The sequence below is a fragment of the Dromiciops gliroides genome, chromosome 1, assembly GCF_019393635.1.
Source record: "Dromiciops gliroides isolate mDroGli1 chromosome 1, mDroGli1.pri, whole genome shotgun sequence".
Classification (NCBI taxonomy): Eukaryota; Metazoa; Chordata; class Mammalia; order Microbiotheria; family Microbiotheriidae; genus Dromiciops; species Dromiciops gliroides.
Window position 1 is genome coordinate 239075193 of NC_057861.1, and position 23556 is coordinate 239098748.

Below are 23556 nucleotides of genomic sequence, written 5' to 3' on the forward strand. Positions count from 1 at the left end.
TAATAAGCACTTATCAAATACCTACTATGTGCCAGGCACTGTGCTATGTGCAAGGGTTATAAAAAGAAGCAAAAGATAGTCCTAGACTTCCATGAAAAAGCTATTCCATCTCTTAGCTTGTTTTGCTTATTGTCTCTCTTATTAGGTTGTAAACTCCTTAAGGGCAGAAATTGACTCCTGCCTCTTTTTGTATCCACAGTGCTTAGCACAGCATCTGGAACATAGAAGGTGCTTGATATTACTGACTGACTTTCACTGGAGAGGATACAGATGTTGGATGTGGAATAGTGCATATACTGACAGATGGGGTTAATGTGTCTGTTGGTTAGGGTTAACTATTTTATCTTCATCATTAGAAAAGAAGTCACTGTGGAAGGCACTGGCAGAGGGGTATATTCAGAAATGACTGATATAAAAACAAAAGGTAAAAAACTTTCAAAATTCAATTTAATTTTAAAATTCAAGCTAAACTGTATTTACAATATTCCCTTGACCACTAGTTTGGTAACTGTCAAAAAGAGGAAAATAAGGTAGATGGCTGCATGTCAGGTATGTTACTGCAGAGATTCCTTTCAAGTATGATTGGACTAGAGAACTACTGAGAACCCTTCCAAATTTCATATTCCATGCTAGTGTACTCTCGTTGACAGAATAATAATAATTATTATTATTATACACTCTTTTATCCACTTTCAGTTATCATCATCCAAACACCTCAAGTAGCAGTCCTATCTTGTTTCTCCTCCATTCCCTGAAAAAAATGAAAAATCCCTTTGCTGTCTTTAATTTTTCTTAGCAGCTTGAGCTCCTGCTAAGTTCTATATTCATCCTACTTTACCTAAATCTTCCTTCAATCTTCTGCACATTTTGGGGGGGAAAGGGTTTTGTGCAGAATATATAGCCAGCTGTTTCTCTTTCTCACAAGCCTTATCCTGTTCCCCCATTTCTTCCTACAAGTCTTGTTTTCTTATTCCCTGCAACATAGGTAATGTGAAAGATTGGGGGGGGGCGGGATGGAAGGTGAATGGCAGCAAACACTTAAGACTTAGAACAATAGTAGGAGAGGGCACAGAGACCTGTTTCTAAAGGAGTGTGATGGTATATGGAGTCAAGGAGCAAGGTCACACCAAAAGATGGGGATCCATCTTCTACCTTACTGGGGAACCTCAAAGATCTCTGATTTTAAGGGAAGGTAACTGTATCTGACAGAGGCTTCATAATGGGAAAGCAAACCCCTCATAATGGGGACAAGTTCACCCCATAATGCTTTTCTATGTACCACATGCTAGGGGTCACTACCTAGAATCACTTCTCCACCTATGACCGCAATCACAGACAGGATGGGTCTTTCTGAGTTTTCTAGCAGTGCTTGCTTCTCAACACTTATTCTTCAGTGTCTGGGTCAAAGAGTTGAAGAGATGGTTTAGATCAGCCAGGAGCATCAGCTCATTTTCATAAGAGTTGTCAATCATATACCCTGAAGCAGAGGCTGATGCTGCCTTTGGACAATACAGTCAGTCCTTCCAAGAAGGCAATCTCACTAATAGTCTAGTGGGTCTTGTTAGAAATGTTTTTTCTCAAATTCTGCTCCTAGAAACTGGGATAGGTGTCATTAAAATACTTGGCAAAAAGAGTTTATCTCCATCATTGTCCAGAATCTGTGTACAGAGAAGGTTCCAGGGTCAACACTTCCATATTGCCTTGAAGCTGGTCTGCATATATCTTTAAGATTTTAATTTGATTGGTGACTTCTCTGTGCATCCACAAAAGTCTCTTCAGATAACTTCAGTTTGTGTCCTCACTTGGAATTGTTTCTTTTAAAAAATAATCTTCGGGGCGGGGGGGGGGGGGCAACTAGGTAGTGCAGTGGATAAAGAACTGGCCCTGGATTCAGGAGGACCTGAGTTCAAATCCGGCCCCAGACACTTGACACCTACTAGCTATGCGACCCTGGGCAAGTCATTTAACCCCCATTGCCCCGCAAAAACAAAACAAAACAAAACAAACAAACAAAAATAATCTTCAGAATTTCTTCAAAGTTTCCTATCCCTCCTGGATGGCTTCCTTCCCTCTCCCCCCCCCCAATAAAATTTTCCTCCAGGGAACCCTACCTATCCTTTTTCTGAGTCATCTGAAATCTGCTCTCCCACAATCTCAATTGCATGTAAGATTAAACCCCTTCTCCATCAGAAAATCCTAGTATTAATAGTGGCCACTTTCCCCCAAAGTACTCATAATTTCCACCCCATTTGATTTGTTCCCTGTGCTATCTCCTATAGAAGGATATACACATAGTTTTCTTCCTCCTCTAACCTTTTTAGTTTAAAGCCCATTTGATTTTAGTTTAAAGTACTGTTTTAAGACATCTACTTCTCTCAATAATTACATCCAGTTCCCAATTTTCACCACCTCTCCATCTTCATATGTAATGAACTAGCAATCTCTTCCTTCTCATCCTCCTTCTCTCCATACCTTGAGCTGAGTAAATTCCTTCATTCCCACATATTCTCTAATACAATTAAATTAGTATTTTGCCCTTCCTATGTAATCACTTCAACTAACAAGGCCTAAGTCTTCCTAATTCAAAGAAATAAAATGGTCCATTTTTTCAACATTTCTCTTTCTGATACCATTTCCAGAAAGAGACTGTGGGACATGGCAAAGACTTCCTTTATTATATTATGTTATGTTATATAATATCATCTGCTGCCTCTTCTTTAACTGTAAGCCATCACTTCTAATTTATCATTTTGTTTCCTACTTGCTTTTAAGTTTAGTGTTCTGAATGCGAGAGGTTATCAGAATTTTCAACACTAGATAAATAAAAGCATTAGAAAACTATGAATTATAGAATATAAGTTATACCTATATTCAATTATAAATAGAAAAATATTTTAATAACAAATATAATGGGTTTTTAAAAATTATTTGTGGTCCTGTTCCCATTTCCCACTGCAGCCCATAATTTGTTTTGAAAAATCTGAAGTCTGCCCCACCCCATTTTCAAATCTCCAGAATGGCAAATTCCCCAAATATCATTTTTTAAAAATACAAATGTAGGGGGCAGCTAGGTAGCACAGTGGATAAAGCACCGGCCCTGGATTCAGGAGTACCTGAGTTCAAATCCGGCCTCAGACACTTACTAGCTGTGTGACCTTGGGCAAATCACTTAACTCCCATTGCCCCACCCAAAAATAAATAAATAAATAAATATAAATGTATTGGTTTTCACACTAGTATTGACATTTCATGTAATGCCAAATTCTAAACAAATTATTCCTATTATTGCTTTTCAAGTCTTGGTTAAAATTGTTTTTTAAAGGTCAAAAGGTCAAATTTTCTTCTTACCGTACATATAGCTTGAGTCAAATGTTTGCATCCTTGGCGGTGAGCATTATTCACTGCATCAGGCCTTTCAAAGGGAAAACGATGAAAAGAAATATTTAAAATCTATCTAGTAGATCTGAAAACTTTAAAATTCAGTAAAGATACATGATACTTACTGTTTCCTATACCATGAAAGAACTCCATGTTCTAATACTACCCAGCACAGCCTCCAACCAAAAAATCTTGAACTCTAAGGAGAAAATGAACCATTTAACAAGCTGGAATATAATTTAAGTCCAAATATAAGAATTTTCAAATTTATTACTGCCATTATCTTTTTAGAATGAACTTTTTAGTTAAATGGTATAAGATATTACTTAAGGATCAAATACAACCTTAGGTGCTTCATGAAATGAAAATAAAAACGTTCTTGTTGTTCTTTGCATAATAAAATGGTTATCTGTTGATGATTAGATTCAAAAATTTTTAAAAGAATAAATAAACAAGTGTCATACTAGTCAGAACAATGGTCAATACAAATAAGTATTCTTTCTCTGACAGTTATAAAGGAAGATTTTATGGGGCAGCACAAAAGGTATTTCTTAATGATGATGATTTTGACACATACCTCACAGAAAAAAATCTAATATATATCCAGAAGGAGTACGTATGTATATGAGTAAATTTTTATTTACAGAAGAAAATCTTCAAAGATGGCTCATATTAAAAACTGAACCATAAGATTTGTTACAAATAGGCTGTAAACTATTCAAGGATATCATCCTCTCCATATCATAAAAACTACTCAGCTCTTAACATGATGGAAATATTTCAGAGCAAGCTAAAAGCACATATAGACAAAATTCATGCATTAAGTGGGAAGTTAAATTATATGACTCCTAGGGAACCTTCCAACTTCATGATTAGATGTTGTTTTTTTAACAAAAATTCACTAGCTGAAGCTTCCAAGGCCACATCTTATCTGCTTTGAGATTTCTAATAAGCAAAATAAACCAAGAGACCTACCTTCCAAAGAGGACCCTCGTATCGTTTCAAAACTTTGTAGACAACCTATTTAAAATATTTCCTCATTAAAATGACATTTTATGACATCATGCTTTTTCTTTCTAAAATTACTACGTCTGCAAATATTTGATACTCTCACACATACCTTATTACCACCAAGTGCATTTTTCATTTCTAAACCTTGGGCTAGGTCAAGGGGTCTTTGATCTATATAAAAACAATGAAAAAAAATACATACAGAGTATAAAGGTATAAGAAGGCTAGTATTCCAATTGTGACATATAATTAGCATTTTCTATTCTATCACCATTTCTTTTGTACTCTATTATAATTGCCTACATGAATTTCCCACTATATATCACCACTTTGGTTTTGTCCTACAGATCATTCTTTTCGATGGCTATTAATTAATCTATAACAAGATTTAAGATAATCCTAGGGGTCTTGGAATTCTAGGAGGGAAATGAACCTCAACATAATTTCCCCTAACCAGCTGCATGCTCAGGCAAGTTTTTAGAAGTAAAAAGAAACTTATTGTTTCATTAAGTGGAAAGTAGCAAAAACATTCCAAAAACTGAGGTTCACCTTGGCCTCTTGGTCCTTGGTCCAAGAGTCAGGGTTCAAAGCTTATACTAGAGCAAAAGACTAGCACCACTGAGCTATATTTTTGTACATGCTCAGAATACCATATGTCACCAAATAAATGTTAAAACATGGCATGGCATCTTTGAGATGATTTATTGGTAGGCATAGGGATGAAGTGACTTCATTGGTCTAGGGAACTATCAAGTGAGGAAATTCCCTCAACTAATCTAGAGATGACTAGGGCTGTGAGAAATTAAATGATCCAGGGACAACTAGGTGGCGCAGTGGATAAAGCACCAGCCCTGGATTCAGGAAGACCTGAGTTCAAATCTGGCCTCAGACCCTTGACTGTGTGACCCTGGGCAAGTCACTTAACCCCAATTGCCTCATCAAAAAAAAAAAGAAAGAAAGAAATTAAATGATCCACCCAAGGTCACAGTCAGTATGTATCTGAGGCAAGACTTGAGGATGGCTCTCTATCCACTGTACCAGGCTACCTCTCTATCATAAAGAATAAGTTTCTGGGGGGCAGCTAGGTGGCTCAGTGGATAGAGCACCGGCCCTGGATTCAGGAGGACCTGAGTTCAAATCCAGCCTCAGACACTTAACACTTACTAGCTGTGTGACCCTGGGTAAGTCACTTAACCCCAATTGCTTCACACCAAAAAAACAAAACAAAAAAAAGAATAAGTTTCTGGACAGCCAAACAAAAGTGAACACGCTGCTCTGGGCACCATGAAATGACCAAATATACAAGACAAAAAAGATCCTACCCTCAAAGCTTTTACAGTCTAGCTGGTAAGATAGATGTACAAAAGAACATAGCAGAGTTTAGCTCAGTTATGTTATATGCTCATGATTTTCATCAAACAAACCCATTTCCCAAAGGTAATGGAACCCTTCCTAGGACAACTGTATATCAATATTTAATCAAAACAACAATTAGATACTGCTAAAATAATATTTGTGTTGATTATAAATAATCTCTGTGAGGAAATGTGGAATAGTGAGTGGATAGAGTCAAGTTCGAAGCCAAGAACTAGGTTCAATCCCTACCTCAAAAACAGACTGTCTGTGAGAGCCCAGACAAACCAGTTTCCCTTTCATGGCTAGCTCTGGGCTACTCTCTAGGACACAAAGCTAAAGAAAGTTTGCTGAACTGCATTGATTGAGAAAATCTCCTTACTTGTGAGTTCCCAAGATCACTGAAATCACAGGTCTAGTCTCTATTCCTAATTAATTTGGAAATAAAATTAATGTTTTCAGGTGTGTGAATGTTTTTTCGCTTTGAAAATTAAATGATGGACCCTCCTATTCAATAATTTAATGAAAGGTCTTTGGTAAAGATGAATAATGACACATATGATTTTATTGAATTTATAAATTATGAGATGATAAATATTTAAATTCACCACTGCTTACCATTTTTGTTTCTTAAATTGAGGTCAGCGCCACTTTTTAGAAGTTTTAAGGCACACTGCTTGTGGGCACGATAGGCTGCACAGTGCAGAGGTGTATTTCCCATCTGATCAGAACAGTTAACATTAGGAGGATTTGGTCTGTTGAGCTGAAAATGACGGGAATGTTTAAAATAACTTTACATGTTAATTAATCAATTAAGTACTACACATTCATTCCTAACTAAAATCTCATTAATGAAATAACAGTGGTTGTTTCAAAATGGATATATTTATAGATTTGAAAGCTCATCAGATATCTTCTGATCTACAGTTAATTTCACCAATATTCATTCTTTATTCTCAATCCCCCATTTTAGATAACAAAATATTACTATATATTATAGAAATATTTCGGAAATACAACATATATTTTGTCATTTTGAAGCATTTAATTTCTTTTCATTTTGCAAAATTTTAAAAATGTTTTTCTTTAAAAAGTCAGGAGCAGCTAGGTGGCACAGTGGATAAAGCACCAGCCCTGGATTCAGGAGTACCTGAGTTCAAATTTGGCCTCAGACATTTGACACTTACTAGCTGTGTGACCCTGGGCAAGTCACTTAACTCCCATTGCCTCACCAAAAAAAAAAAAAGTCAGGAGCTAAAAATTTGGAATTCAAAGAAATTTTTGTTCCAGTTCAATTAAGAAGCCAAATAACATCTCAGTCCTAGTCAGAGAGAAGAAATTCAGGACCAGTTAAGAGTTTGAGGCTTAATGAGCCTTTGTGGGAAACAGGATGAAAGAAATAATAATATGAAAAGAAAAAAGTAAGAGGGAAACAAGGACTGTGAATTTATTACTATCCTGACAACTCTGGAAGGTAAATGCTATTATTATCTCCATTTTACAGATGAGGAAACTGAGGAAGAGAGGGGTGAAATTATATGCCCAGTGTCACACAGCAGTCTAAGGGAAGATTCAACCTTAAATCCTCCTGCCTCTAACTCCCAAACTCTCTCTGCTGTGCCACATAGCTGCCTATGAAGAAGGTACTGGACATACAAAGATAAAAAATAATAGCCCCGGGGCGGCTAGGTGGCGCAGTGGATAGAGCACCGGCCCTGGAGTCAGGAGTACCTGAGTTCAAATCCGGCTTTAACACTTAATACTTACTAGCTGTGTGACCCTGGGCAAGTCACTTAACCCCAATTGCCTCACTAAAAAAAAAAATAATAATAATAATAATAATAGCCCCACCAGGGGAATTTAGTCTATTAAGAGGAATAAGACAAGTACAGAAGAGACATAATATAGGTACAGCCTGATAAAGGCAGAGATTTTACAAAATTACAAAAAGAGAACCGTTTAAGACTGGTGAAATCTTCATAGAAGAGGTGGCACCTGAATTGAGGGTTTAAGAAGTATTTTTAAAAGCAGAGGGAATTTATTTTTAAAAGGAAGGAATGACTTCCAGATATGAATGATGACATGAAGCAAAAGGCAGAATGATGAGATCAAAGAAGAGCCAGTCATACAGTATAGCTAGAAAGTAGAGTATGCAGGTGAATAGTGGTGAAATGTGACTGGAAAGGAAGGATAGGTTAGAGTACGATTGTGGAGTGCTTTAAAAGACAATCTAGGGGCAGCTAGGTGGCACAGTGGATAAAGCACCGGCCCTCGATTCAGGAGGACCTGAGTTCAAATGTGGCCTCAGACACTTAACACTTACTAGCTGTGTGACCCTGGCCAAGTCACTCGACCCCAACTGCCTTACCAAAAAAAAAAAAAAAGACAATCTAGGGGGTTAATATTTTATTCTATAAGCAATATAAAGCCACTGAACCCATTGTGGAAATTTATTTTGATTTGGGGACCTTACCTTTGGGCTGAGATTAGAAAGCCTTAGGTCCTCAGGTTTTTCTTCTCTGTGTGGGAAGGGCTGATGCCCCTCCCCCTCCGCTTCAGCTGAGCTAAAAAAGCCCCATGGTCTGTACAAGATGCCAGGTCAGACAGCTGGGGGAAAAAGCCCTGGCTCCCTCCGCCCCGAGCAGATCTATCCGAGAGATCCTGGGCTTGTCCAGGCCAGCCTCTGGCGTAGCCCATGCAGAGGCCCCTGGAGCCCTGGGTATGGTATGCCTGGGACGCTCGAGCATCCCCCCAGCTGCAGCCCTAGTGTGGCTGGCAGATTAGCTTGGTGTGTGGGGGGGCGCAGGGAGCCCCAAGGTTTGAGTGGAGAGAAGGAAGAGATATATACTGGAGAGTTAGACACTGAGGGAGGTGGCAGAGAACACAGAAGCGGTCAGCACAAGGTACAGGTTGGAGAAAACGAAGATTAAGAGAACAGAAAGGCTGGAGCACTGAGACAGGGAAGAAGAAAAAGCTAAGAGCAAGAAGGGATGGAGGCCGATACAGAGCAGGGAGGCTTTTCAGTGAGGGGAACACTAGAAGAAGGTCCACTGGTACGCAGGAGGAGGCTACAAAAGCTGTAGGCACAGCAGGTAGAAAGAGACGCGCCTCAACACAGTCAGGTTGTACATTTTATTTCCCTGTATTCTTAATTTTAAATTGTATCTCATAAATAAACCTTCTGCTGTCAAAATGGAAGAGGCTTCTTAATCTTTTGCTTATCAATTTGGGAGCAGTGTGGAGAACTTTATAAACAGCCCATATTAAATTAATAGCAGTCAGATAGCCAGTGAGTCAAGAGGCCACAGATTAGTCCCCACAAATTAGCCCTAGTCATTTAAAATATTTTCACACCATAAAAGATAGTTCTCCAAAGTGTTTTAGTCTTGATCATTAACTCTCTTAGAAAAATACTAACAATGTATGAAATTTGTTGCAAAAGTCACTTCGTGGTTTGCTTAGCCTTTTAAAAAAATTATTATCATCATTATTATTACCAATGCGGTCAGTCCTGCTGTGTTTCCTTCTCTTGCTGCTTCCAAAAGCAATTCTTCAAATTTTCTTTGCTGAGTTCTTTCTACAGCTGTTAGTGAAAGGAATGCATTTTAATCTAGTCTAAGTCAGAGTATCATTTTTCAAAAATTTCAATTACAAAAAACTGAAGTAAAGTGAAGACTCCACCTTCTCTTCTATCTAAATAAGGAGCATTTTCCAAGTATCAGTACATGTGTGCATGCTGCTCTGCATTTTCTATGACCTTTCCCTCACTAATTCTTATTATTTTAATTATGAGCTCTATGAATATTACTCTCAAATCTCTACCTTGTCTTCATGTCTCTCCCAAAGCCCAGTGTTCCATTTTCAAATACCTGTTGAATGTTTCCACTTTAATATGTTTCATCAAGGAAACACTCTGTGTTCCTTGAAGAAACAAAGCAGGGAAACTACAAATTTATCCTCTAAAACCTCAAACAGGCCCTCCCTACTACTTGGATATTCTTATGTTCATCCCTTATTAACTCCATAACAAATTCCCTAAAGATGCTACAGCAGATCTTTTCCATATTCCTCAAGTCCCCAGTCCTGCTAACACTCTTCATTCTCAGTAGATAACCTTAATCCTATGCTACTTAAAACATCAGACATGTAACATAAAGTCACTGATTTTTCTCCTACATAAAAATACATAATAAATACATAAATGCACATAAGGACACACTCCTATTATCCATGCCAATTATCTCCTCGGCAGTCCAGCGAGGTAACATTTCTTCCATTTACCCCAGATTTTAAACTTTGGTTCATCACTCTCCTTTACCCCCTTCTTTCATCTCCAAAGAATCTTAAGATCCTAGAGTTAAAAAGCAACATAGGAGGAGCAGCTAGGTGGCACAGTGGATAGAGCACCGGCCCTGGAGTCAGGAGTACCTGAGTTCAAATCCGGCCTCAGACACTTAACACTTACTAGCTGTGTGACCCTGGGCAAGTCACTTAACCCCAATTGCCTCACCAAAAAAAAAATAACAACAACAACATAGGAGTGATTTAGTCTTAACCATTGCTGCTATACAGTAATCCCTCCTAAATTATCTGGGAGGAGTTCTCATCTAATGTCTGCTAGAACACTTCTACCTGCCATTTCATTTTTGGACCAATCTTTTTGTTAAAGTTCTTTCCAATAGTTTACTACTCTTTCCTATAGCATTTAAACTCTTTCATGTGATAACCATTCAAATATTATATGACCACTATAATCTGATTTTCAAGTCTTCTTTTCCTTAGGATAAACTTCTTATGGAGATGCTTATAATTTTTAATGGATGCTTTATGGTTTCCATTTTGTATTTTGACTGTTATAAGGATCTTTTTGTTTCCTTCTTCATCGTTAGTCATGTTCTATATAGATTAAGTTTCTAAAGAGCTAGTTTCTGAACAGGTAATATGTTATTGTATTTACAGGCAAGATTTTATTACCTTCAAGCATGTTTCTTATTTCTTTGTCATGAGTAACTTCTTTTGCTGTCTGTCCACTTCCATTCACAACAGCAGCATCAGCATTATGTTCTAAGAGAAGCATTACCAATTCCTAAAAAAAGTAAAGAAATTAGTCTTAGCTATTACTAAGGCTTAAGAACAATAGGCATTCTGGTGCTGAGGTATAAAGACAAAGCATTATAGAAAATATTTCTGAACACTTTTATTATACCTACAAATGGCCAATCTAACCACATGTGGTATAACTGATTTTACTGTAATGATTGCCTAACTCAATTAAAATCATGGAATTGGTTGCATATATAAATAAGACATTTAAATTCTTTTCAAGGGTAACTAGATTGTGTATGCTTGTGTGCATGTATGTAACAGCAGCAAAAAAAGTCACTCCAATTCCAAAGAAAAAAATGAGAAGAAAGTTCAGAAACAAACTGCAGAGATATGGGTAGGACCCCACTACCAGACCAGGGTTTCATTTCCAACCTCTAGGTCAATCTGAAGCCTACAGAGAGTAAATAAGGAAGGAATCCCAGACTAAATGGAAGTCTAAAGTTACAGGAGGAAATGGACAGTAAAACTTTACTAGTGGGGGACCTCAACTTTCTAACCCACAAAATAAATAAGAAAGAAGTTAAAGAAATTAATAGAATTTTAGAAAAGTAGATATGATAGCCCTCTGTTGGAAAAGGAAAAAGAAAAGAAAGGAATCTTTTTCTCAGTGGTACATGGCACCTATACAAAAACTGACCAAGTATTAGGGCATAAAAACCTCACAACCTAATGCAGAAAAGCAAATACTAAAAGCATTCTTTTCAGATCATAATGAAATAAAAATTACAATTAATAAAGGGTCATGGAAACATAGATTAAAAATTAAATGGAAACTAAATAAACTATTCCTAAAGAATGATTGCGTCAAAGAACAAATTATAGGAAAAAAAAATCAGTAATTTCAATAAAGAGAATGACAAGACAGCATACCAAAATTTATGGGATGCAGCCAAAACAGTAATTAGAGGAAAATTTATATCTCTAACTGCTTACATTAATAAAATAAAGAAAGAAATCAATTAATTGGGCATGCAACTAAAACAAGGAAACCAGAAAAAGAACAAATTAAAAATCCTCAATTAAACTGCAAATTAGAAATCCTGAAAATCAAGGGAAAACTAAATTCCATTTAAAATAACTGAGGACAATATAAAATATTTGGCAGTCTACCTGTCAAGACAAACCCAGGAACTATATAAATGAGATTACAAAACACTTTTCATACAAAGAAAAATGGAAATGGAAAAATGGAAATGGAAAAATGGAAAAAATATTAATTGCTCAAGAGTAGGCCTACCAAAATAAGATAAAAATAACAATTCTCCTACCTATATTAATTTACTTATTCAGTGTCATACCAAAGTACCAAAAATATTTTATAGAGCTAGAAAAAATAACAACAAAATTCATCTGGAAAACCAAAAAGTCAAGAATATCAAGGGAACTGATAAATGGAAGCCTATTACTCTGAACAAGCAAAGCTTTTTGGTTGCCTGGGTCCAACAGTGGCCTATTGCTGCTGAGGCCCAAACTCGGGTCAGAAATTTGCAGAGAGGCCACAAGTAGACTTTGTCCTGAATCAGCCTCATTAGACGCTTTTGAAAGCCCTGAAAGCTTTGAGGTTCTCATCCTGAGTTATCTCCAAGACCCTGAAATAACACAATATTCAGTACCACAAGAAAACAGCAATAGGACCAGCCCAGATATTCCCTTCATAAGTGTGTAGAGTTCAGTCCTAACATCTAGTCCAAAGTCGGGGCAACTATGAAAGATCCTGAAAGACTTCCAAGCCTGGAACAATGAGGAAACAAATAAAGAATTGCACCATCATTAGCTATTATGGAAAGAGGGATGCTCAAGACACAAAACCAGAAAAAAAGAATGACTTTTAAACATTTATAAGCAAAGCCTCAAAGAAAAACACAGCATGGGCAAAAATTCAATTAGAATTCTTGGAAGACATGACACAAGAATCTAAAAAAAATTTAATGCTTTTTACAAATGAAATTAGTGCAAAGGAAAAAAATGAAAAGAAATGAGAGCAGTGGAAGAAAAAGCTGGTGATGAAATTAACAGCCTGGCACAAGAGACACAAAACCTTTACTTCCTGAAAATTTGGATAAACCAAACTAAGGCTGATGATACCAAGAGATAAGAAATATTAAAAGTCAAAAGACTGAAAATATAGATGAAACTATAGGGTCTCTCACAGCAAAAACGACTGATTTAGAAAACAGATCAAGGAGAAGATATTTAGGAATCACTGGACTATGTAAAAGATGTGACCAAAAAAAAAAATGAACCTAGACATCCTATTTACAGAAATCATAAAAGAAAACTGCCAAGGGGGCAGCTAGGTGGCACAGTGGATAAAGCACCATCCCTGGATTCAGGAGGACCTGAGTTCAAATGTGGCCTCAGACACCTTGACACCTACTAGCTGTGTGACCCTGGGCAAGTCACTTAACCCTCACTGCACCGCAAAAAAGCAAAACAAAACAAAATACAACACAACAACAAAAAAAACCCCAAAAAAACAAAAAGAAAACTGCCCAGACCTCTTAGAACCAGAGGGGAAAGTGGAAATAGAAATACTCCACCAATAACCTCCTGAAACAAAATGAAAATTCCTAGGAACATCATAGCCAAAATACAGAGCTCCCAGGTCAAAGAAAAAATACTACAGCTAGAAGGGGAGACTTCAAGTACCAAGGATCCATTCAGGATCATACACAATTTAGCAGCCACCACTATAAAGGAAAAGACAGTTTAGAATATGGTATTCCAGAAGGCAATCACTTAACTAGTAAAACTACGGGGTGAAAAATGGATCTTTAATGAAATAGAGGACTTGCAAACATTCGTGATGAAGAGACCAACACTATATAGAAATTTTGAAGGTCAAACACAGGAGTCAAGAGAAATGTAAAAAGGGAAATATTAGCAAGTAGTCATACAAGACTAAACCAGGATAAATGTTTTACTTTCTTACATGGGGAAATAACAAATATCCCCTCAAAAGTCCATCATCATTCAGAGTTATAGGGAGAGTCTAATCAAACAAAGCCTAGGACTGGTTCTATTATGTCTTGATGATCTTTTTTTAAAATAATAAACATTTTTATTTAAAGCTTTGAGTTCCAAATTTTAATCCCTCCTTTCCTCCCACCCATCCACCCTCCCTAAGGAGGTAAGCAATCAGATATCGGTTATACATGTGCAATTATGTAAAATATCATCCTATTAGTCATTTTGTATAAGAAAACTTGAATAAAAGAAAAAAATGAAAGAAAGTAAAAAATAGTATGCTTCAGTCTATGTTCCATCAATATCAATTTTTTGGAGGTGGATAGTATGCTTCATCATTAGTCCTTTGGGATTATCTTGGATCACTGTATTGCTGAGAATAGTTAAGTCATTTACAATTCTTCATCAAACAATATTGCTGTCTCTGTGCACAATGTTCTCTTGGTTCTGCTCACTTCACTATACATCAATTCATACAAGTCTTTCCAGGCCTTTCTGAAATAAAACTGCTTGTCATTTCTTATAGCACAATAATGTTCCATCACCATCATATACCACAGCTTGTTTAGCCATTCTCCAATTGATAGGTTATTCCTTTGATTTCCAAATCTTAGCCACTACAAAAAGAGCTGCTATAAATATTTTTGTATAAATAGGTCTTTTTCTCTTTTTGGGAATGTCTTTGCAGAGGTATTGATGGATCAAAAGGTATGCACACTTTTATAGCTCTTTGGGCATAGTTCCAAATTGCTCTCCAGAATGGATCTTTTCACAACTCTACCAACAGTAGATTAACATTCTAGTTTTCCCACATCCCCTCCAACAATGTCTAGACGATCTTAAGAAAAGAATGGAAAGATAGGAAGAGAAATACATGGAGGTGAGGGAACAAAGGGAAAATAAAGTTAGAGAAATTATCTCACATAACAAGGGAGTACATGTAGGTAACTATAAAAACAAGATGGAGGAGATGCTAGGGAACAGCTGACATGAGCCTCCCTCTCATCGGAACTGGTCAAACAAAGGAAGAATACATACACACATGCACATAGCTGAATATAGAAATTATTTCACTCAACAGAAAAGAGGGAGTAGGAACTAAAGGGAGTATAGACTGAGGGAGAGATTAGTCCTAAGCAAAACAAACTCTAAAGATGTACAAAAATATTTATAGCTCTTCTTGAGGTGACAAAGAATGGGAATCTGAGGATCAATTAATGGTCAAACAAGGTATCATATATAAATATAATAGAATACTGTCATACTATAAGAAATAAAGAAAGGGACGTTGGCAGAAAAATCCGGGGAGATTTATATGAATTAATGTAAATTGAAGAGAACTAGGGAAACAATTTATGCAATGACAACAATATAGTAAAGAATTAGGGACTCTGATAACTGTAATTATCAAACAGTTGATAATTGATGATATAATCATCGACTTTGATTCCAAAGGACAAATTGAAACTTGTTACCTACCTCCTGATAGAGAAATGAGGAGTCTTTTAGGGGAGAAAAGTAAAGAACAGGTAAGGCAGCCCGAGCTAAGTGAATAGCAAAACTATGTAGACAATTCCCAAATCTACATATACAACCATCCTCTCCTGTGTTCATCCTGAATCACCTGAGCTCAGGCCCACCTGGATGTCCCATAAGGATCTCAAATGCAACATGTATGAAATGTAACTCATATTTCCCCTCATCCTGCCTCTCCTAAATTCCCATTTCTAGTATCTCAGGTTCACAATACTGGGATCATTCTTACTTCTTCATTCTCCCTGTGTGAAATCTGTTTCCTTGCCTTGTCCACAACACATTTCACATCCATGCCTTTCTCTCTACTCGCAATACAACCACTCTAGTTCAGTCACCTCTTACATGGAATATTCACAAAAATCTCTCCAGTCTTCCTGATTCTCTCCCCTCTTCCTCTGTAAAGCTACCAAAATGCTACGCCTGAAGCACAAATCAGACCATGCAACTCTCCTCAAGTAGTTTCTTTAGAAGCAGCAGTGTCTCACTATTGCCTTTAAGACAAAATAAAAACTTCTCTATCAGACACATTAACAACCTTCAGTCTTTCTCTAAGCCATGGTTTCAAAATGATTTCCCACTCCTTTCCCTCACATATCCTACTATACACTGCTGTCCTTGTTATTCCCCAAGTATAACATTTCCCCAAGTATAACACTTTTGCACATGCTGGTGCCAAAGCCTGAAATGCTCCCCCCTCTTCTTACCTAGGACTCAAAATCCCTGGCTCCCTTCAAGGCTCAGCTCAAGTGTCACATACTAATAAACTTTCCTGATACCTCCAGTCCTTAGTGGTTTTCATCACTTCAAAACCACTTTATGTTTCTATTATGTATTTCATATTTACTTATCTGAGCACATATCCCCTTCCAGTAGAATGAAAACTCTTTGAGGAGCAGGACTTTAATTTTTTGCCTTTGTAACCCAGTACCAAACCCAGTGCCTGGCACAGTATAAGTGCTCAGTGAATGCAGAATTAAATTAAACTTGGAATTTAAAGATTTATCCGTATGATAAAATATTCGTGTTTTACACCCACCAGTCAGCTGCAGAAGAACAGTACATATAAATTATCCAGAGATTACACTTGGCACCAGAGCATTCCTGAATATTTTCATAAGGCCTCTAAAGGAGGGTAGAATTATCTAGCCTCATCAAGAAGCAATTCTTAATACCAACTTTATAAATAACTCAATGTTTTGCTAGCTCAAAACACTGAAGAATATAAATAGCACTTGAAGTAAAATGATTAAAATCGGCATTGTCCTCAATTTAGCATATAGTTATATTAACCTTCTTGCTCAAGGCAAATATTTAAAATACTACTTAATACCCCCATCCAGTATCTCAAACAAGATCTATAAGCTTTTAAAAAAAGAAAAGATATAACACATAATAAAGCTTCATATCTTAGAAAGTCTAAATCAAAACAAAATCCTGGAGGCTTTTCATTTATTCATATTTCCTGCAACATGTTCACAGATCTATAAGTAAATTCAAAGATGAGAAATTGCTAAGATTTTTGGCATGGATTTGCTTTTAAGATTCAGAATGAATACTGTCACAGTGTTTCATAGACAGCAGCACTATTTTAGCTTATCAAAAGATGAAAGAAGTAAACAATATAACTGACAACTCCTAGCATTCTACTAAAAGATTGAGGGTGTATGGTACTATAATTGAAAACAGCAGGTAGGGAATTTTTGACTGAATCAGTCAATCAGACTGACAGGTGTAAACAAGGTCCACACCTGTCTTGAATTCATCAGTCACTTAATGATTTAAGCTAAGAGCAAACACAGGACGCATTTTGGGATTGGTTGACTAGTCAGTCATACCCTGTGAGGCTTAGATAAAAAACAAGATATTTTAGAATAGGGGAGTAGAGTATTGCATTTGGAACCAGAAGTCCTGAATTGAAATTCTGTCTGTGACATTTAGTCTCTATGTAACCTTGGAAAAGTAATTTAGTCTGGCCTCAGACACTTGGCACTTACTAGCTGTGTGACCTTGGGCAAGTCACTTAGCCCTCACTGCCCCGCAAAAAAAAAAAAAAAGAAAATAATAAAAGTAATTTAGGGATAGATAGGTGGCACAGTGGGTAGAGTGCCAAGCCTGGAATCAGGAAGACTCATCTTCATGAGTTCAAATCTGGCCTCAGATACTTAATAGTTATGTGACCCTGTGCAAGTCACTTAACCTTGTTTGCCTCAGTTTCTTCATCTGTAAAATGAACTTGGGAAAGAAATGGCAAACTATTCCAGTATCTGGGCCAAGAAAACCCCTAATGGGGTCATGAAAAATTGGACATAACTAAAAACAACTGAACAAAAAATTCCAGGATTGGGACATTCTGGTGGTAGTGAGGAGATTTAGTCAAGCCCCTCATATGAAATTATTCCAGTAAGGTGAGCCTTGGTCTCACCTTTCTCCTTCCCATCCCCCATGGCCACTCTCTACTGACCAAAGGAAGAAAAAATTGTGAACTTAGAAAGGTCAGAAAATTTGAGACTTCTATCTGTGACAATAAAAGTGTCCCTAGATTGCACTGGCTGATGGCAGTAAAAGCTGAGACGGCCTGAGAAAAGGTCTCTACAAGGAGCCCAGAAAATAGCTACAACATACCTCAGGAGAATTTAATGAGGATCCCACAAAGAGGAATAAAGGACTTCCAACAAGCAAAAGCTATGATTTACCCATGTCACATGTGCTCTCTAATAGGAGGAGCCCATTTGTCCCTAGGCTCTAGCTATAACTGTGGCAGAGTGTGCCCCCAGTTTGGGGACATCTTTGGTATTAAATGTCTTCCCATTCTAGCTCAATAAATATCCATTTCTAAAAGGTAAGTAAGTTTGGCTGGCTAATTGATATCAATTGATAATGGAAATCACACTGGTACACCAAAAAAAAAAAAGAACTTGAAACCAGGAGGGGCAGCTAGGTGGCACAGTGGATAGAGCACTGACCCTGGAGTCAGGAGTACCTGAGTTCAAATCCAGCCTCAGACACTTAACACTTACTAGCTGTGTGACCATGGACAAGTCACTTAACCCCAATTGCCTCACCAAAAAAAAAAAAAAAAAGAACTTGAAACCACACTGGTAGTGGCTTCTAAGGTCTAAAATTCTAGCTGTGTTGTCTAAAACCTAATGAGTGATCACCTTAAATTAGAAGCTTTAGCAAGAGTTTAGACTTTTAAGTATTTATTAAAGTATATTAGGGGTTAGTAAAGAGAAACACGTGGATCAAGCATGAGATTTGTCTATTCTCCCTATTCTGCCTGTCCCTGACTCTCTGATGCCAAGCCCAAGTCTGGAACAGACAATGCTGATTTTATTCATTTTACTTCAAGTGCTATTTATATTTTTCAGTGATTTGAGCTAGCAAAACATTGACTTATTTATAAAGTTGGTATTAAGAATTTCTCTCACCATAAATGATGGTGAGAGAAAAACAATCTCAACCTTCAAGATTACTTCTAGGACCCTGCCTGAGGGAAGAAGTAGCTAGCTGCCCTCTGGGCACCCAACCTGCCTATGGGAATAGGGAATGAAAGAGGGAACTCAAAGCCTGTATCTCAAAACCTGTCTTATACAACTACTTTCCCAAGTTAACAAAGACTTGGGTTCAAAGCTACAATACAGATTCGGAACACTCTATCACCTCATAATTACACATAAAATGGAAATGGTTCAGAGAGCACTAACAAAGGGAGGAACAAAAAAAAAGGAACTTAAGAGAAAAGGGTAAACAAAAGACAAAGTGATTTAAAAGTATTCACTTATATAAGGATTATTACATGGAAGACAGCTCTTCTCCACCTTCTCCTTTGACACCATCTGGGTCATGTCAGACAAGTCTTATAATCTTACTGGCCCTCAGTTTCCTCCTCTGAAAAATAAATTGGATTAGAAGGCCTAGGAGGTCTGTTCTTTACTAAGGTAAAATGACAAAAAATGAGCTTCAAATGGCAAGAAATATTTTCTTCAAACAAAGACAACATCCACAACAAAAGTCCAATTTTGATATACTTCATCTTGGCAGCTGCAAATGTGTTGATCTAGAAATGAACTTGTGCTAATCCAGCATAAAGGAAAGAGCACTTGCTTTGGAGTCAGAGGATCTGAGTTCTAATCCTGCCTCTATCACTATCTACATGACCTTGGGCAAGTCACAATCTCTGTGAAGATTCAGTTTCCTCATCTATAAAATAAGAAAGGTAGACTATAAGGCCTCTAAGGTTTCTTCTAGCTCTATATCTATTATTCTTCGGCAAGTTGTATACCAAGCCTGAACAAGAAAAAGAGAGAGATCCCATCAGAAAAAGTGCTGCAGAGAGTGGGTGGGAGGGTGAAAATACTTACTTTGCTTCTGTTTTCTCCACCAAAGAGAACAATCTTTGGATTCAAAAGGACATTACAAAAAGAACAGGAAGTTGATACCAAAGATAAGTAGAGAAATAGTAAAATAGTACCTAATTGCCCTTGATGAGATGGAAATCACTTGGCCCAAATGTAAACTACATGTTTGAATACTAAAAGAAATTAGAGGTGTGATTACTGAGTCACTTTAAGGTTTGCAAAGCACTTTACATATGTGAGCTCATTTTGTCTACACAACAACCCAAGGAAGTAGGTGCTATTATGAGGAAGACAGGGGTTAAATGACACAGACAGTGAATGTGTAGAGGAGGCTGTGAATTAAGATCCTCCTGATTCCAAGTCTGACACTCCTTGCACTAGGTCACATAGGATTTAAGAATGTAAAATGTTCAAATTTCCAAAAAGAGGAACAGATTATTAAAGAGATGGTTAGTGAACATCTAGAAAAAAGGACAAGGATCACAGAGAGTCAACAGAGCTTCATCAGGTCATGTCATACTAAGCTTTTGACAGGTTTACTAGACTGAGAAATCAGAAGAATGCAACAGATATAGCTACTTAAGTTTTAACAATGCATTTTAAACAAAGTATCTCATAAATAAGGAATAGACCTGGTGTAAATCCATCAGTGCAGCAAACTGATGGGTGAAGAAACCCTCTACCAACATAGGTTCACACCATCTCTACAACTTATTTTAACTGCCTAGGCTAAGTTACTTCTAAGCGATGATTTTCCTATGGTCATATAGTATGTATCAGGGGTGGAATTTGAACCCAGGTCTTCCTGTCATCAAGGTCAACTCTCTATTCACTATGCTAATACTACTTCTCATTTATAAGTATTTCACAGATCATTATTAGAAGCATTTCACAGATAATTATAGAAAACATGGAGATATGTAGATCAAATGATAATTCAATTCAGTGGATTCTAAACTAGCTAAATGTCCAGACCAAAAGTATAGTTATAGATGGTTCCATGTTATTTAGGAAGGAGGTTTCTAGTGGAATGCTTCAGAGATCTGTGCTTGGCCCTGTATTCTTTAATACTTTTAAGAATGACTTATACAGGGGCAGCTAGATAGAGCACTGGCCCTGGATTCAGGAGTACCTGAGTTCAAATCGGGCCTCAGATCCTTGACACTTACTAGCTATGTGACCCTGGGCAAGTCACTTAACCCCAACTGCCTCACCAAAAAAAAAAAAAAAAAAGAATGACTTATACAAAGGCATCAATAGCATACTTATCAAATTTTCAAACGACAAAATTGAAAGGGATAGCGAACATGCTGGATTATAGAATCAAGATGGAAAAAAAATTTGGAAGCTAGATGTTAATGCTGAATCTTAATAAGATGAAATTTAACAGGGATAAATGGAAAGTCTTGATCTTGGGTTCAAAAAATCAACTTCCTAAGTACAAGATGGGAAAGACATCTGGAGGTTTTAAGTAGATTGAAGCTCAATATGAGTTAAATGCTTTCTGCCACCATCTCCTCCTTCACCTGTCTCACATGAAATTATCTTTTTTTAAATCAAAACAACACCCTCTACCTTCAAAACCAATCCCTTTCCATCCTATATCTTCCAACAGATCTGTCATCCTCACACTCTCAATTATCTTCAGTCTCTCCCTGTCGACTGACTCCTTTCCTACTGCCTAAAAATATGCCCATGTCTTTCGCATTCTCAAAAAACTTTCACTTGATCTGTCCATCCTCTATCTCTATGTCTTCTCTGCCCTTTGTGGCAAAACACCTGGAGAAGGCCATCTACAATAGAAGGCTCTTCTTTCTCTCCTCATTCTCTTCTTAACCCCCTATAATCTGACCTTCCTTCATTCTCTCTCATCATGCCACCAAAACTGCTCTCTCCAAAGTTACCAGTGACCTTCTAATTGCCAAACCCGAAGCCTTTTCTCTATCCTCATTCTTCTCCACCTCTCTGCAGCCTTTGATGCTGATGATTACCCTCTTCTCTCTCTCAGTTTCCAGGACACCACTCTCTCCTGGCTCTTCTTCTACCTATTTGACTGCTCCTCACCCTTCACTGCTGGATCCTCAACCAGGTCACAGCTTCTAACCAGAGGTCAACAGGATCTTGTCCAGGGCCCTCTCCTCCTCTCCTACACTACTTCACTTGGTGATCTCATTAGCTCCCATGAATTGAATGACTACCTCTAGGTTGATGATTCTCATCTTGCTTTTTCACAAACAAGACACTCCATCTCTAGGCTCTAGACAGTCTCTCTGGCTGTCCCTCTTCCTAGAACTTATTTCTTCCCCATCTCTGACTCCTGGCTTCCCTGGCATCCTTCAAGTCCCAACTAAAATTCCACCCCCTACAGGAAGACTTTCTCACCCCTTCTTAATTTTAATGTTGTTGTTCAGTCGATCTGCAGCACTATCTGACTCTTTATGACTCCATTTGGGGTCTTGGCAAAGATAATGGAGGTATTTGCCATTTCCTTCTCTGGCTCATTTACAGATGAGGAAACTGAGACAAATAGGATTAAGTTACTCGCCCAGGGTCACACAGCTAGTAAGTATCTGAGGTCGGATTTGAACTTAGGAAGATGAGTCTTCCTGACTTCAGGCCTGGCGCTCTATCCACTGTGCCACCTAGCCACTAACTCTAGTGCCTTCCCTCTTTTATTTATTTATATTTATCCTGTATATAAACGGTCTGTACATATTTGGTTGCTTGTTGTCTCTATCATTATATTGTGAGCTCCCTGAAAGCAAGGACTACCTTTTGCCTCCTTTTGTATCCCCAGCACTGAGCAGTGAGTGGCACATAATAGGCACTTAATAAATGCTTATCAGCTGACTAAGAGGAGCACACTAAGGAAAACTAAGATGATATAAAAAACAAAGACATCAATAAAAACTTATTTTTTAAAAGCTATTTCAAACCTTCTCCTCCCTTTTCAAGCCTTATACATACCACCCTCTCCTGACTTCAATTTTTAAGCTTAGGAATTCCTATTTTATTGGAAAAATTGAGGCTAGAAGAGTTCCCTCTTCTCCCACTCTCTTTAGTTCAAAATCCTTTGACATCATCTCTGTAAAAAAAATTAATTATTAAATATAACTAACCTGGAAAAATTATAAGTATAGAAAAATTATAATTGGGCCATAAGTCCTGCCGCGGTCGCCATTCAAATGTAGAAATATTTTTACTGACTGGGGATAATTTGGGGGATAATTTGATTGGGGTACTAATTCTGGGACTTTTGACTATTTGGCTCTCTGACTGCTGTTAATTTAATATAGGCCGTTTATAAAGTTCCACCACACTGCTCCACTCCCAAATTGATAAGCAAAATATTAAGAAGCCTCTTAACTAAATAATCAAAGCAGAGTTTATTTATGAGATACTATTTAAAATTAAGAATACAGGGAAATAAAATGTATAACCTGACTGCATTGAGGTTTGTCTCTTTCCACTGAGTCTCAACCTTTTTTTTTTTTAATACAATAGGGGCCTTATATATATATATATATATATATATATATATATATATATATATATATATATATATATATATATATATATATATATATATATATATATATATATATATATATATATATATATATATATATATATGGTGGGACTGCTAGGTAGCACAGTGGATGAAGCACTGGCCCTGGATTCAGGAGGACCTGAGTTCAAATCCAGCCTCAGACACTTGACACTTACTAGCTGTGTGACCCTGGGCAAGTCACTTAACCCTCATTGCCCTGCCCCTCCCCCCAAACGATATATATATATATATATATATATATATATATATATATGTGTGTGTGTGTGTGTGTGTGTG

At 37.2% G+C, this 23556-nt stretch overlaps 1 protein-coding gene across 2 annotated transcripts in view; it reads right to left on the reverse strand.

Annotated features, from left to right (window-relative positions):
• The window catches only part of OSBPL1A (oxysterol binding protein like 1A), a 316892-nt gene that overhangs the window by 268956 nt on the left and 24380 nt on the right, over positions 1-23556 (reverse strand). For both annotated transcript variants that reach the window (XM_043969592.1, XM_043969582.1), the window contains exons 4-10: positions 10717-10828; positions 9240-9325; positions 6361-6505; positions 4499-4560; positions 4354-4398; positions 3504-3577; positions 3349-3412 (exon numbers count right to left, since the gene is read on the reverse strand). In XM_043969592.1, coding sequence (XP_043825527.1) covers positions 3349-3412; positions 3504-3577; positions 4354-4398; positions 4499-4560; positions 6361-6505; positions 9240-9325; positions 10717-10828 — 588 coding nt within the window. The remainder of the gene's footprint in view (positions 1-3348; positions 3413-3503; positions 3578-4353; positions 4399-4498; positions 4561-6360; positions 6506-9239; positions 9326-10716; positions 10829-23556) is intronic.